The sequence below is a fragment of the Humulus lupulus genome, chromosome 9 (assembly GCF_963169125.1).
Source record: "Humulus lupulus chromosome 9, drHumLupu1.1, whole genome shotgun sequence".
In the NCBI taxonomy this organism is placed as follows: Eukaryota; Viridiplantae; Streptophyta; class Magnoliopsida; order Rosales; family Cannabaceae; genus Humulus; species Humulus lupulus.
The window spans coordinates 118,995,726-119,011,038 of record NC_084801.1 but is presented as its reverse complement, the minus strand read 5'-3'; the positions used below and the strand labels follow the sequence as shown (position 1 = coordinate 119,011,038).

The following is a 15,313-nucleotide window of genomic DNA, read 5'->3' as shown; positions in this document are numbered from 1 at the left end:
TCATGAAGCTGAGACGCATGGAGCAGTCATGGATGAAAAGACACAAGTAAGCATTATACTTGAGTCTTTAACTCCTGCTTTTTCTACATTCACAACAAATTATGTCATGAACAAATTGGAATATAACATGACACTTTTGCTGAATGAATTACAAACTTTTGAGTCTTTGAATAAGACCATCTTAAGTCAGGCTGAAGCAAAACAATCTTCTTCTAAGAAGAAAAGGAAAAGCAATGACAATGACTGCAAACCTAAAAAGGACAATCTGAAAAAGGCAAAGAAGTCATCCAAGGCACTCGAGAACAAAAAGAACAATGACCCCAACACAAAAGGCACCCAAAGGAAAGTGTTTCCATTGTAATGTCGATGGTCATTGGAAGAGAAACTGTCCAAAGTATCTTGCCGAGATAAAAGAGAAAAAGAAAGGTAAATTAGATTTACTTGTACTCGAAGCTTGTATGGTGGAACAAGATAAATTATCATGGATAGTTGATTCTGGTTCCACTAACCATGTTTGTTCTTGTTTGCAGATGCTTGAGTCCGCAAAGTAGTTGGAGCAAGGAGAGATGACTATGAGAGTGGGAATGGAGCGCTTGTTTCATCTAAAGCATGTGGAACATTCCGTTTAAATTTTAAGAACAATTTTCTAGTTTCGAATAATGTTTTATTTATTCCTGAAATTACTAGAAACATTATTTCTTTATCTTTGTTACATGAACAAAAATTTGGCATTTCTTTTAATAATAATATGATTTTTCTTTCAAGGAATGGGAACAATATTTGTCATGCAAAACAAAGGACGGACAGTACATGCTTAATCAGTTAGAAAAATCGCTCAATAATTCTGAATTATTTAAAGTAGCTATTCCACAAAGTAACAAGTGATCAAAAGGTATTTGTTTCGACGAATGCAACCTTTTCAGAACACAACTATATGAATGATTTTAAGCCTCGAAGCAAAGTAGTTTTAGAGGAACTAATGGCAGATAAAACTTCATCTCCATCTTCTTCATCAGTTAATAATAAAACAACCAAAGAAACCACAATTCCTGAAAAGGAAAAACGAGTGCAATGTCATAGTGGGAGGATTGTGAGACAACCTATTCGCTACGAACATGAGGCACACGTTCTTGTATCAGATACTGAAAAGGACGATCCATTGACTTTTAAAGAAGCAACGGAAGACCCTGATGTTGATAAGTGGCAAGATGCCATGAATCAAGAAATGGAATCAATGTATTCCAATTCAGTCTGGGAACTTGTAGATCTGCCTGAAAATGTTAATGCCATTGGATGTAAATGGATCTACAAGAAGAAAAGGGGTGCAGATGGAAAGGTAGAGACCTATAATTACGAGATAAAGCAAATGGGCATCAAGACAGCCTTTTTGAATGGCCACCTTGATGAAACCATTTATATGGAACAACCAGAAGGGTTTATTAAGAAGGATCAAGATCAAAAGGTATGAAAGTTGTTGAAATCCATATATGGATTGAAATAAGCATCAAGATCTTGGAACTTAACATTTGATGAAACTATTAAAACATATGGTTTCGAACAAAATATTGACAAAGCATGTGTTTATAAATACATCAAAGGAAATTTTTTTGTTTTCTTAGTTCTTTACGTTGATGATATATTATTGATTGGAAATGACGTAACATCATTATCAAGGGTACAGAAATGGTTGGCTGAACAATTCCAAATGTAAGATTTGGGAGAAGCCAAGTATGTTCTGGGCATTAAGAATCTTAGAGATAGACAGAACAAATACTTAGGCACTGTCTCAAGTACCTTATACTGATAAGGTGCTAGAACACTTTAATATGCAAAACTTCAAAAAGGGTGATATGCTAACCCATTATGGAGTATTCCTTTCCAAGGAGTAGTGTCCCAAAACACCTCAGGAAAAGGAAGACAAGAGACAGTATGCCTATGCCTCAGCAGTAGGCAGTCTGATGTAAGCCATGTTGTGTACAAGACCTGACATTTTTTATGCAGTAGGGATAGTTATCCATTATCAATCAAATCCATGTTTGGAACACTGGATTGCGGTGAAACATATTCTCAATTATATTAGGAGAACGAGAGACTATATGCTAGTATATTCGGGTAGTGACCTCGAACCTACAGGATACACTGACTCAGATTTTCAATCTGAGTAGAAATTCTACTTCTGGGTTAGTATTCAGTCTTGGTGGTGGAGCAGTTGTCTGGAGAAGCATTAAGCAATCTAGTATAGCTGATTCAACCATAGAAGTTGAATACATAGCAGCTTGTGAAGCAGCTAAGGAAGTAGTTTAGCTCAAAAAGTTATACTCCGATCTGAAAGTTGTTCTAGAAGTGGAGAAACCACTTGTTCTTTACTGTGACAACAGTGGAGCAATGGCCAATTGTAAAGAACAAAGAAGCCACAAGAGGGGAAAGCATATAGAGTGCAAATACCAGTTAGTTAGAGAAATCATACATAGAGGAGATGTATTCATTCTGAATTCTTATCAGAACACATCCTGGCAGACCCGTTTACGAAGACGCTTCCTGCAAAGCAATTCGAGGATCATGTACGTAATTTGGAATTGAGATAAATGCCTCACTTGCTTTAAGTACAAGTGGGAGTTTGTTAGGAGTGTGTCCTAAAATCATGTAAAAGATATTTTTTTTTCTTGTGAGAATAAATAAATACAATGGTTTATTATTGTTGTTATATTTAGATTGTTAAATTATTGTTTGAATAATTTTGTAAATATCAGAAAAATTCCATATTCATTATTGAGGATGTGATCTTGTATTAGTACGAGAGAATTAAGATCACATGAATGAATAAAAATAGTCAAAAACAACAAATTAATGTTATGAAATTCTTTAATTGGAGTTGTAAGTACGGTTTGCTAAGTATCATAATGATACAAATAATCTAGATTCAGATTATTGATGTGGTAAGACATCTTGGTAAATGTGTTTTATATAATATGATTATATATGATATGGAAAAATATGAATTAAAGTCTTTATCCAAAAAACCATTTAACAATAAAGATTTGTAATTCATATCATAACTGATGATTATTTATAGATCAACCTAAATCCTGAGTGTTCATGAACTCCTGTTCATGTTTATTAAATCTTTTGGTTCATTCATTAAGGTCTCTTCATAGAATGAGGCTAATGACTTTTGTTTTGGAGATTTAATATCATGGATGGCTGGGAACATATATCAACAATACAGAATCTAATCTCTCTTAACGGATCATATATTAATTCCCTTAAGGGTTAATTCTGGAACTGAATGATTTTGAGCTCAAATCTATAATTATATTATAGATTAATTATTCACTAGTGAATTTATGGTACTTAAGGAAAAAGAAGTAAATTAGAAAGGTAAAATGGTAATTCTTCCATTCTAATTTATGAACTAATTAATTAGAGGATTGAACTATTGTAAGATGGTTATATCAATAGACGACTTAAGATAAGATTTCTGTAAAAATATATCTATAACATAAAGAGTGCAATTCTGAATTTATAGTGGAGAAATATCATAATTAATAAATTAACTATTATAATTAAAGAGTTTAATTATTTAGTTTCAATTTATTGAAGCTTAATGTTATAGGTCCATGGTCCCTGAAATGGGTCAAACAAACACTCACAAAGGTAAATACAAAAATGGGAAAAAGGACTTATTTGATAAGAAAAATACTTTTCTATGAATCAAACATAATTATTGTATAATTATTTGTAATTAATTAATTGAGAATTAATTAATTATTTGATTTAACAAAAATATAATTAATTTTTGGAATTTTTGGTATTTAAATAATAATAAAAATTGGGAAAAAGCACATGTCATCCTTGGCATGTGGTACACGTGTAGCACAGTGCACAGTCACTGTGCTACACGCATAAGAGACTCTAAGCAGCTTCTTGGTTCCACAATTTTAGTTATTTAAATATTAAATAAATAATGACATATTGTAATATGATTAAAATATTATTATTTAAACAAAATCTGATAACTGATTAGTTATTTTCAAATTGTTTAAAATAACTAATATTTTATTTTTAATGTATTGGATATATTAAATATAGGATATCAGTTTTTAAAACGTAACTTTTCAGTGATAGAAAAATATCTTGGAATCTCTCTGAGAGAAAGAGAACAGTGATACAAACAAAAGTCACTGTTCTTCACAAAACCTAGGTCCAAACTTTATCAGATCTAATGTGTTGAGAACATCTAATAAATAGATTTTGCCTATTATTTTGTATAACGAGCCCACACTCGTTCTTTGTGTGCTGAGAATATTTTGGAAGATCTTGGTGTGAGATCTCAAGGATTTTTCCATACAAAAATATAGCAGCAAGGAAGGACCTGAGGTAATTTTTCTATTCATGTCTTTGATTCAATATATATATGCATGTGAAGTATATCTAGAAATCTTGTGTGATTAAATTAACAATTTGATTGTTGTTCCGCTGCATATAATCTCTGATTTGATCTATAAAAACAAACATTTCTTGCTCAAATGAGGGTTCGCTTCCGCAGGTTTAGTGATGAGTGCAGAGCCTAGCCTCTTCTTCTCTAATTTCTAATATCTTGAACACTCCTTCACCTTCATCTTCATGTCTGCAAGATCCCTTGGTGGATTTAGGTAGAGTTATTCACTCAACAACGACCCCTTCTGCAAGCTTTCCCTAAAAAGATTCGTTGCCACCGCTTTATCCACGTTATTAATTTGATGCATCAACTTTAAATACCTCTTCAATTACGCTCACGGATGCTCATTTATTCGTTGTTGCATTGAATACAAGTCCCCTATCATTTTTGGCGTCTCAGTGTTCCCTCAATATTGTTGTATGAACAATTCCCCTGACTCAACGAAAGAATCCACTGATTTTGGTTTCAACTGCTTGAACCATCACAACGTCGGTCCTACCAAAGAGGTTGCAAAGGCTCTGCACTGAATAGCTTCATTTTTCAATTTCCATTGCAATAAAATTTCTAGAACAGCAGGATATGATTCGGCGGATCCGAACTTCCGTCAAACTGAGCAAAGTTTGGCATTACGAAATCTTTTGATTTTGGTTCAATGACAATCCAACCAGTGAATGGCAACTTGAAAATGCCTTTGACAGCTTCGTTGGCTATGTCCATGGAGCTTTGAACACCTAGGTTGTTCATTTTTTCGAGAACCTCTTTCATCATCTCCCCTTCCAGTTAGGTGGCATTATCTGTGTCAACAGCGACTAGCGAGCTTGTGACTACTTTTGAACAATTGACGTTTCTATCCTCATTGCAATATGAATCCCACTTTTCTGTTTTTCTCTTTGTGACGACTTATGTGCTTCTTCTTTGTAAATTCTAGTGCATCTTCTTCCACTTCCTGTTACCCCAGATTTACTTCCAATTGAGCTTCATCGCTCGCACCTGTTGTTGTAACCTTTGTTAGCCCCTGATGAACATCTTTCTCCTTCCTCATCATGGAAAGCTCCGCCACTAGTTTGGCTTGCTGTGTAGCCATTTCTTCTATTCGTTTTTGGTGTCGATCTTCTGCCTGCTGCAGACGTTCCTCAGCTAAACAGAACCTGGCATCATTTTGTTCTTTCATTTGCTGCATGTATTGCTTCATTTTATGCAGCTTTTGCATGTAATAAACTTGAGGTGACTGACTTGCATCCTCATCTTGCTGTGTTTTTTATTGGGTCGTTCTTTTTTCATTATTGCTAACCATCAACTCAGTTTCTGCAAAAGACACAAAAAAACAAAAAAACAAAAAAACAACAGATACAAAGAATGTTTGATATTTCTACCTGCATCGTCGCATATCGCTTTATTGTTTGAAGTTTCCCACAAACGGCACAAATTGTTTGTGTCAAAATATTCCCCCCAAATATTTTCTTTGATTTCGTTTAATTATAGAGCCAATGAATTTTATTTTGTTGATAAAGATTGCCCAGAATCATACACATTCCGTTGGCATGAACAATAACATGAATGTGTTTTTCGTTAGAATAAGTGGAGAGAACAAAAAGGGTGTACCTGCAAAAGACACTCTGATGATGAGCTCATTTGAGATCATCTATGTGATGAGCTTATTTGAGCTATGTTCTGCGATGAGCTTAGTTTGAGCTCTACTCTACAATGCGCTCATTTGGAGCTCTTCTATTTTTAGTTCACCTTTTCTCAAGCTATTAAATAAAACGGTGTGTTTTACTTAATTTATGTCACCTAATATATTAGGAAAAATCATTCCCCTATAAGAACCTAAATTAATATGGAGGTCGTGGTAACACAACTACCTACTCATATTAGAATATTATTGTATAGAAAGAAATACATTAATTGGGTTGTTAATAAGAGTGATTAAAACATGGAAACTTCAATTTAGTCCTACTTTTTTTTTCACTAGTGCTACGTCATTGGCTCCCATATTTGCAGACATGAAAAATATAATTATCACATTATGATGAACATAGTTATTGTGAGAACAAGTTGATTATCCAATTACATTTCGACACTTGTACTTATGTCTATAAGTGGTGAAAGAAAGCAACACACACGTAAATCGTGTGAAAATTTCTACGAATAAAGAAAGGGTAACTCCATGAACTAACCCTTTTTCACCATATATTTATAACCATAACCCCTCATTAATGTTTCTCACATTAATGACCTTATAGGCACTTAAAAAGACATCAATACCCTTCAATAGATATTAAGTTGTTCTCTCTTTTATTTGTCTTGCACGTACCTAGCAGCCATGGAAATCTACTCTCCCTCACAAAATATAGCAAACACATATTCTCTCTCAAATCATCAAATCTCAAAGGTCATCACCATTTTTTCGCACCAAGATTTAGAAAGTGACGTTATCTCCCACATCTCTTTTCTTCTCACCCAAGTTGAAGAAGATTAAATAAAAATCATCTCCCAAACTTGAAGAAGATTGAACATTTGATTTGATAATGAGTAAGTAATTTTTTATTTATAGGTTATGGGTGTCTTGTGTAATAGTTTAAATAGAATTTTGGAACTACTATACACTAAAAAATCTGTGAAAAGAGATAATTTTATGTTGAGATGACGAATTTTCGAATGATTTTCGCGATTTAAGTCACTGTGTTCTCACTGTGTTCACACTTTGTTCACACTTGGTTCACATTTTCGCAATCTTGGTCATTGCGTTCACACTTTGTTCACACATTATTCACACTTTGTTCACACATGATTCATACTTGGTTCAGACTTGGTTCACGAGTACTTAACACATGATTCACATTTGGTTCACACATAATTCACACTTGGTTCACACATAATTCACACTGGGTTCACACACAGTTCACACATTGTTCACACACGTTTCACACTTGGTTCACACATGCTTCACACATGCTTACTTGACACATTTATTTCTTATTTCTTTTGGCTAGTTTTACCTAATAACCTTTGGATTTCGAACCTTTTGTCATATGTTATGCAGGTCAAACACATATAAATATTGTGGTGTTATATAATGGATCGTGGGAACAAGTTTTGAACGAAGGTTGGTCATTTAGTGCTAAACAAAGCAAGGGTATGAAGGTGCCAAAGACTATCACTTACAATAGTCTTGTTGATCAATTGTATACTTTAATCGGAGCTGACAAGTCTCGTATTGATCTTGACTTAAATGTAATCTATCATTTTGGAAGTAAAGGTATCCCTCCATCTTTAATTAGTAATGATGAAGATGTTGCTTTTTTTCTTGATGAGATAGGAACATCTATCAATCATCGGACACCCCTATGTGTGTCTACTACAGAGAAGAGAAGTAATGATCCTTTGGTTACTAAAACACGTGAGTTGTATACTATTCCTCCAGTTGAAACCAAAGTGAATGATGATTTTTGCATTGATGGCAATGAAGACAGTTGTGATGATGATAATAATGATGCAGATGGCAATGAAGAGAGTTGTGATGGTGATAATAATGATGCAGATGGCAATGAAGACAGTTGTGATGATGATAATAATGATGCATTAAGCTCAGATGATAATGAAAATATTGATAGGTCTACCTGCAATGATGTACTTGTGAAGCATAATTTACAACAGTCAACCTCCAATGAAGTATTGAAGAGCCATGATTCCTCAAATAATAGAGGTTGTAAAGTAAGACAGGTTGGCGAAGATAATCTATGGAGTACTCCACTTTTGTTGAATCAAGGGGAAAAAGGCTCTACTTCAGCCTCAACAGCTCAATTACTGACATCTTCTTCGAGTATCAATTCGTGGGAAATAAAAGAGGGTCAAATATTTGAGAACAAGCAAGAGTTGAAGATGAAACTCCATCTTTATGCATTAAAGAAAAACTTTGAGTTTAAAGTAAAGAAGTCTGCGAAAAATATATGGTGTACAGTATGTGTTGATGATAAATGCAAATGGAGGTTGAGGGCTACAAAATTGGTTAATTCCAATATGTTCGAGGTTCATAAATTTTTCGGTGAACACACATGCTCATTGGATGTTCGACATAAAGATCACCGTCAGGCATCCCCATGGCTTATTGGACATGTCATAAGGAGAAAATTTGAGGGTGATGATGTTAATTACAAGCCAAGGTCAATTGTAAAAGATATGAGTTTATCATATGGAGTTCATATGAGCTATGCTAAAGCTTGGAGGTGTCGAGAGCATGCATTGGCTTACATAAGAGGTACACCAGAATCATCATTTCAGAAACTTCCCTCATTTCTATACATGATGGAACAAAAAAATCCTGGAACTGTTACTCATTTGCAGATGGACAATGAAGGTAGGTTCAAATATTGCTTCATGGCCTTAGGTGTTTCTATAATGGGGTTTAAGACATATATTCGCCCAGTTATATGTGTAGATGGAACCTTCTTGACTACTCGGTGTGGAGGTACTTTGTTATGTGCCATGGGACAAGATGCTAACAAGCAAATATATCCAATTGCATTTTCAGTAGTTGACTCAGAGAATAATGACTCATGGTTGTATTTTCTACTGAGGTTGAAGGAAGCGATTGGTGAAGTGGAGAATCTAGTATTCGTGTCTGATAGACATACTAGTATAGCAAATGCCTTGACTAAAATTTTTCCTGAGGCACACCACGGTGCTTGTATACATCATGTTAGCATGAATATTCGTGCGAAGTTCAAAACTGACCATTGCCATGAAGAATTCTTCCTTGCAGCGAAAGCTTATAGAAAGCGAGAGTTTTTACGCCATTTTGAGAAGATTAAATTCAAAGATCTTGCAATTGCTCAATACTTAGAGAATCAAGTGGGTTTTGAAAAGTGGGCTCGTTCTTTCTTTCCTGGCCATCGATATAATTTAATGACTACAGGTATTGCCGAAAGCTGGAACAATGTCATTGCTGAGGCACGTGGGTGGCCAATTACTTGTCTCATGGAATTTATGAGGCACACTTTACAAAAATGGTTTTTCGAGCGTCGAACTGCAGCATCAGCGGCTACAAGTCCTCTTGCCACAGAAGTGGAAGCTGATTTGCGAAAGTTAGCAGACAAGTCCACTACCTCGTTCTCTTTTCCGTCTAGTCAGTATGAAATAACAGTATTGGATGGTGATCTTGATGGAGATGTCGACTTGAGGAGGAAAACATGTAGTTGTAGAAGATTTGATTTGACAGGTCTTCCTTGTGAACACGCTCTAGCTGGTGCTCGAGATCGTGGCATTAGTCCATATAGTTTATGCTCCAGATTCTACACAGTTGAAGCGTGGTTGTCATCCTATGGTGGATCTGTATATACGCTGGGTAATGAAGAATCTTGGGTGATACCAAATGACATAGGAAGTATGATGATAGCTCCTCCTTTAGTGAAGTAGAAGGCTGGTCGTCCAAAGAAGAAACGACGTTTATCAAAGGGTGAGAAGAATAGAAAACAACATAGATGTAGTAGATGTGGTGTCCTGGGCCACAATCGAGTGACGTGCACCACTGTTTGTCCCCCGCCGTCTAGACATGCTTAGTTTGTACTTTTATTGTTTTACTTTGTACTTTTATTGTTTTACTTAGTTTGTACTTAGTTTGCGGAATTTGAATTTTTAGATTGGTTCAGTAATACGACTTTTTGTGTTAAAGTTTGTTGTTTCGGACACACCTAATTCATATTCACACATAATTCACACCTAATTCACACATAGTTCACACATTATTCACACATATTTCACACGCGGTTCACACATAGTTCACACCTAGTTCACACATAGTTCAATCCTGGTTCACACATATTTCAATCCTGATTCACACTTAATTCACACCCAATTCACACATAGCTTAATAAGATAAAAGTGACAAAGATTTATCCATTCCACTATTAAGATGAAGTTGACATAGTTTCTTCATACATTCAAAAGTAAGATACATATAATTAAATAAAAGACAACTATGGTTGTAAGTTACGGTAAAACAAATCTACACAAGTCTTTTTTCTAAAGAAATCCATGTTGTCGTCATTCACTTTGGATAGCGGTTTTTTGGCTAGCAAGTACTCTAGATGTTTGATGACATATACCCCACAATCGCCACTGCAAAGGAAATAAAGTTTTTTAATTATTGGAAGACCATATTGATTATTGGAAGACCAAAGTCTTTTAATATAAATATGGTTAACAGAGTTATACCTAGTTTTGGTCTGTGGCACTTTTTCTGTGCCAAGTCTTGTGAACTCAAAACGCACTTTCTGTGCTTGTAGTTGGACATCTTTCCTATGGCTTAACAGCCCACTGGATTGAATTAGAAATGGTAGCATTTTTCCCCATCTGCTCATTTTATTCTCAAACTCCTTGTTGGAGACCACAGTGATATCAGAGTCATAAGCTTTTATAAGACAGCTTGTCAATGATATCTCTAACAACACCCAATGTGTCCCAGAAAAATTAATTGGGGTAAACACTTCATCAATGTCTTTCCAACTCCTTTTGAAATTGTTATCATCACCTACCAAGTAATCAAGCACTTCTTGTGGCCAAATGTAGCTTGATTTGATTTTCTTCTTGTTGAATTGTTCCCAATGTGGTTCGAAGAACTGTTGGAACATAGAATCCACGATGGTGAATCTTTCGGAGTAAGTCTTCTTGTAAGTGTACACTCGTTCTTTCATCAACCCTAAAGCTGCATCAATGTGCTGCATGCCAAATATTATAAGTATATATGCATTCAAATTATATATATTTTTAAAAAAAAATTATTTCAGTAGTCTTACCAGTCCGTCCAGCCATGTACGTGGTGTAAGTAGCTGAATAAACCATTTCGCAGTGCACGAACCAGCCAAGAGAGAAATAGGCTTATCATTCTTTTTTAAACCAATTACCCATTTCTTAAAACGTCTCATTTGCTTTTCGTCATATGGCTGTAGGGGATTAATTTCACAAGGATCAGTTACAATTGTCTTTGCTTTCTTTTTCTTCTTAGTTGGATCAGTAAACTCGGAACCAAAAATTCTTTTCGTTGGAACCCTCCTTCTCTTGAATTCCACCCCAGCCATATCTCCAGGAGATACCACCCTACAGCTAGGGCTATCTTCTCCAACAACGTGCTCCATAATAAATGTATGGTGTGGTGAAGCAAGATGCTCATCTGATAATGAATCCTCAGAATCACTACCTTTACGTTGCGAGAGCACTAATTCAATTAGATAATCCAACTTCTCCTCCATTCTTTGTTGGTTACTTTTCAAAGTGTCAATATCAGCTAACAACTTTTCATGGTGGGTGTTAATTGGAGTTGGTATCTCTTTCTTGTCTTGCTCGTGACGATGCCCGTCTGCTACATCGGGCTTTGTGGGAGATTCCTCACGTTCTTCCCTTTCAAACTCCAATTCCACATCATCGTCTACAAAGCTAATAACACGTCCCATGAGTAGTTCATCTGGTCCTTGAATAATAGAGTCATGAAATTCTTTCTCTTCGGGTCTTGGATTGAGCGTGGCCTTCACAAGATTCTGCAACAAAATAATAAATTAATAAAGTATAAACATTACTTATAAATCACAAACTCAAATAAAATCTTAACGACTTACACTTTTTTTCTTAAATACACCTTCAATATCTTTCTCTTTCAGCATTTTATGCGCTGACCAGCTAAGCATTCTTGGAAAGGCCAGGGGTTGTTGATCAGAAAATGCAGAGAACTTTGTGAAAATTTCATAGGCCCAATATTGCAGAGCAATGGCATAACCATAAATTGTGTACTGAGGTGCTGGTCTTTTTCTCTTTTGCTCAACATTCTTCAAGTATTTATTCCTTAGCCTTTCCATATCTTTTGCCAAGCCGAATAATGTCTTCTCGTACGATAATCTCCCCCAAGGATAGTTGAAGAAGTCATCTTCATTTTCCACCATGGAAAGGACATCAATAAAGCATTTCATCTTTGGTTCACTAGGTAATAAAAGAGAGTCTACCAAAAAACATAGACCTAATTTCCATACGTCTTCTTTCACATCGCACCTTTTGAATCCATCTTCCAACTCTTCAGAAGACAAACATTCTTTATTGTTCAAGTATGTCTGGAGAAGTCTTTTACTCTTGGTCATTTCTTTATACTTTGCCTGATCCGGAGAAATTCCACAATTCAATCCAGTGATCAAACCAAATTCACTAATTCCAAACCTTGTATTCTGACCACAAATATTAAAATTCAAGCAGTATTCGTTCTTTCCTCTACCAACAACTCTCCTAAGCAGTAACTGGTGAATAATAACTCCAGAATATTGTAGAGGCGGAGCTAAGAAGAATTGCTTGAATGGTGACTGTTTCGCTCGTTCCAACAAGTCAAATGTCGTGAACTTTGCTATTATTGTACTCATAATTCTCCCTCCCCTATACGCAGCCTTTGCTGGATAATGCCTTTCAGTAGGAAGCATGAGGAGTGACATCTGAAAAGGTAAATTAAATAAGCGCTTAATACATAAGTCATATATATTCACACTTTCTTCACATACGGTTCACACATTATTTACACATGGTTCACGCATAGCTCACCCAAATTCACACCAACCTCACATAGTTCACACACAGTTCACACACAGTTCACACACAGTTCACACATAGTTCACACATAGTTACTATTGAGGTACATTTTATGTACACTAGTTTAGAAACTCTACAGCAACCAAATCACACCAAACCAAAATACCAAACACTGCAGCAATGACAAGTAAAGAAAACACAGGGGAGTTTAGAGCATAAAGGTCTCCTAAGTTCATTTTGCTAGTCTTGCCATCTCAATTCGCTATTCTCAAAGAGTTACAGAGCTTCTCTTCTCTCTTTTTCTCTATTCTCTACCTTTTTCACCAGCCATCTACCGTACATGTTTTCCATAACTCAGCCAATCATTTGTACCAACTGCAAATTCTAGTTGTCACCTTAATTTTAAACCACCTTGGCTGCAATTGCAGAACCAAATGCAACTCTGGCCAGCATTGCCATAAGCTATGTCTTACTCTTGACCACTTAGTACATATGGTAACTAATGTGAGAGACATCCTTAAATAACAGTTATTATAACTAAAACAAGCCTAATCATAGTGCATACCCCACAACAACCAGAATATATTTTCCTCAAAAGTTCCCAAAATACAGTCCCATTCCTCATTCTAGTCAACCTTTTCTTGGTTATATTAAAGAAATATATGTATATATATTCATGATTTCAGCCGAGGCCATACCATAATACACATCACTTAGAAATTATTTCAACACTTCAAAATAAGACAGTACAATTTGATATTGACAGTATGTACAAGTTTCTCATCATACTCTTGCCTCACTACAAGGAAATAAGTCTAATAATGGCTTATTATAATCAAGAAAAGGTTCAAGAATCACTTTTAATAGGGTTAGTTAGTATAGTTTCCTTTTATAATTCACACATTATTCACCATAAGTTCAGAACATGGTTCACACACCATTCACACCAAATTCACACATGGTTCACACATCATTCTCACATTGTTCACCATAATTTCGGAACATGGTTCGCACATCGTTCACACACTATTCACACCAAATTCACACACTATTCACACTAAAATCACACATGGTTCACACCAACTTCACTTCATACATGGTTCACACCACAATCACACATGGTTCACACCAATTTCACACATTGTTCACACTTAAATTACATATGGTTCACAACAACTTCACTTCACACATGGTTCACACTAAATTCACACCACAATCACACATGGTTCACACCAATTTCACATATTTTTCACTGAAATTACATATGGTTCACACTCGTTCCTTCACACCAAATTCACACTAAATTCACTCCTTATTTCCCAATTAAAACATGCCTCAAGTAGTTAGAAATTCCGAAATTTAACCAAAGTAAAAATTCAAAATAAACAAAGGAGTCATAATAACAACAAGGGATCCCAACAACAATACCTTGGGCTAGGGTATCGGGCTTGCAAGGGGAGTGTGGGGTCTTAAGTGTTGTAAACCTTGGGCTCCGGTGACGTGGGCTCCGGCGACGTGGGCTCGAAGATATGGCTGAAATGTGGGTGGGTTCGGCGTCGGGACCAAGCGGAGGGGATGGGTTCGTGGGTTCGGGACCAAGAGTGTAAAAGGGGCTGGTGGCTGTGGAGATGATGATGCAAGTGGGAGGAGGGACGAGGTGGGTGCTGGCCGGAGTACCACCGCAGCTTCGACGGGAAAAAATCTGAGTTTGGGAGGGAGGGTTTTCAATGGACGGGAAGGGGGAAGAGTAAGAAACTGAAAGAGTTATTTGGGTTGTTTAACAAAAGGGGTAATTTTGTCTTAAAGAGTTAAAAATGTGAAAAACTTTAACTAAGGGTTAGAGTTATAAATATGGGGCTGAATAGGGTTAGTTCATGGAGTTACCCTAAAGAAAAAGTGTTTCATCGTAAGCATATTAGTCAATCCATTGAGAGAAAAATAATAATTATTTATATAAATGCAAAGAGATGATGTAGTTATTTGGGAGACCAACCCCATTATATTATGAGTATTATAATAATATTTATGAAATTTATTTAAAAATATAATTACTTATATCAATCTAGTACAACCTCTATATATATATAAGAATATTTTATATAAGAATACTTTTATTTTATTATAAAAATATTTGATCCCACCTTAGACTAGTTATAAATAAGAATAATTTCTAAATTATAATAAGTTATAAAAATTATAACTTCTCTATTAACAAAATATATTCTTATAGGTAAATCATCATTTGGTACCCTTTGTTCAAGTACTATATTTTCAGTAATGCTCATCTGGTACTCTGTAATTTGAAATTATACATAT

At 35.4% G+C, this 15,313-nt stretch overlaps 2 protein-coding genes across 2 annotated transcripts; one reads left to right on the top strand and one right to left on the bottom strand.

Annotated features, from left to right (window-relative positions):
• The first annotated feature begins 6,787 nt into the window (after positions 1-6,787).
• Positions 6,788-9,853, top strand: LOC133799976 (uncharacterized). The gene is made up of 2 exons (XM_062237957.1): positions 6,788-6,970; positions 7,482-9,853. The coding sequence occupies exons 1-2, from the start codon at positions 6,967-6,969 to the stop codon at positions 9,851-9,853; spliced, it is 2,376 nt and encodes a 791-aa protein (XP_062093941.1). The 5' UTR covers positions 6,788-6,966.
• Positions 9,854-10,413: 560 nt separating this feature from the next.
• Positions 10,414-13,456, bottom strand: LOC133799975 (uncharacterized). The gene is made up of 5 exons (XM_062237956.1): positions 13,409-13,456; positions 12,049-12,903; positions 11,233-11,970; positions 10,652-11,154; positions 10,414-10,555 (listed from the first exon to the last, which is right to left on the bottom strand). Exons 1-5 carry the CDS (start codon positions 13,454-13,456, stop codon positions 10,414-10,416), a joined length of 2,286 nt encoding a protein of 761 aa, XP_062093940.1.
• Positions 13,457-15,313: the final 1,857 nt, after the last annotated feature.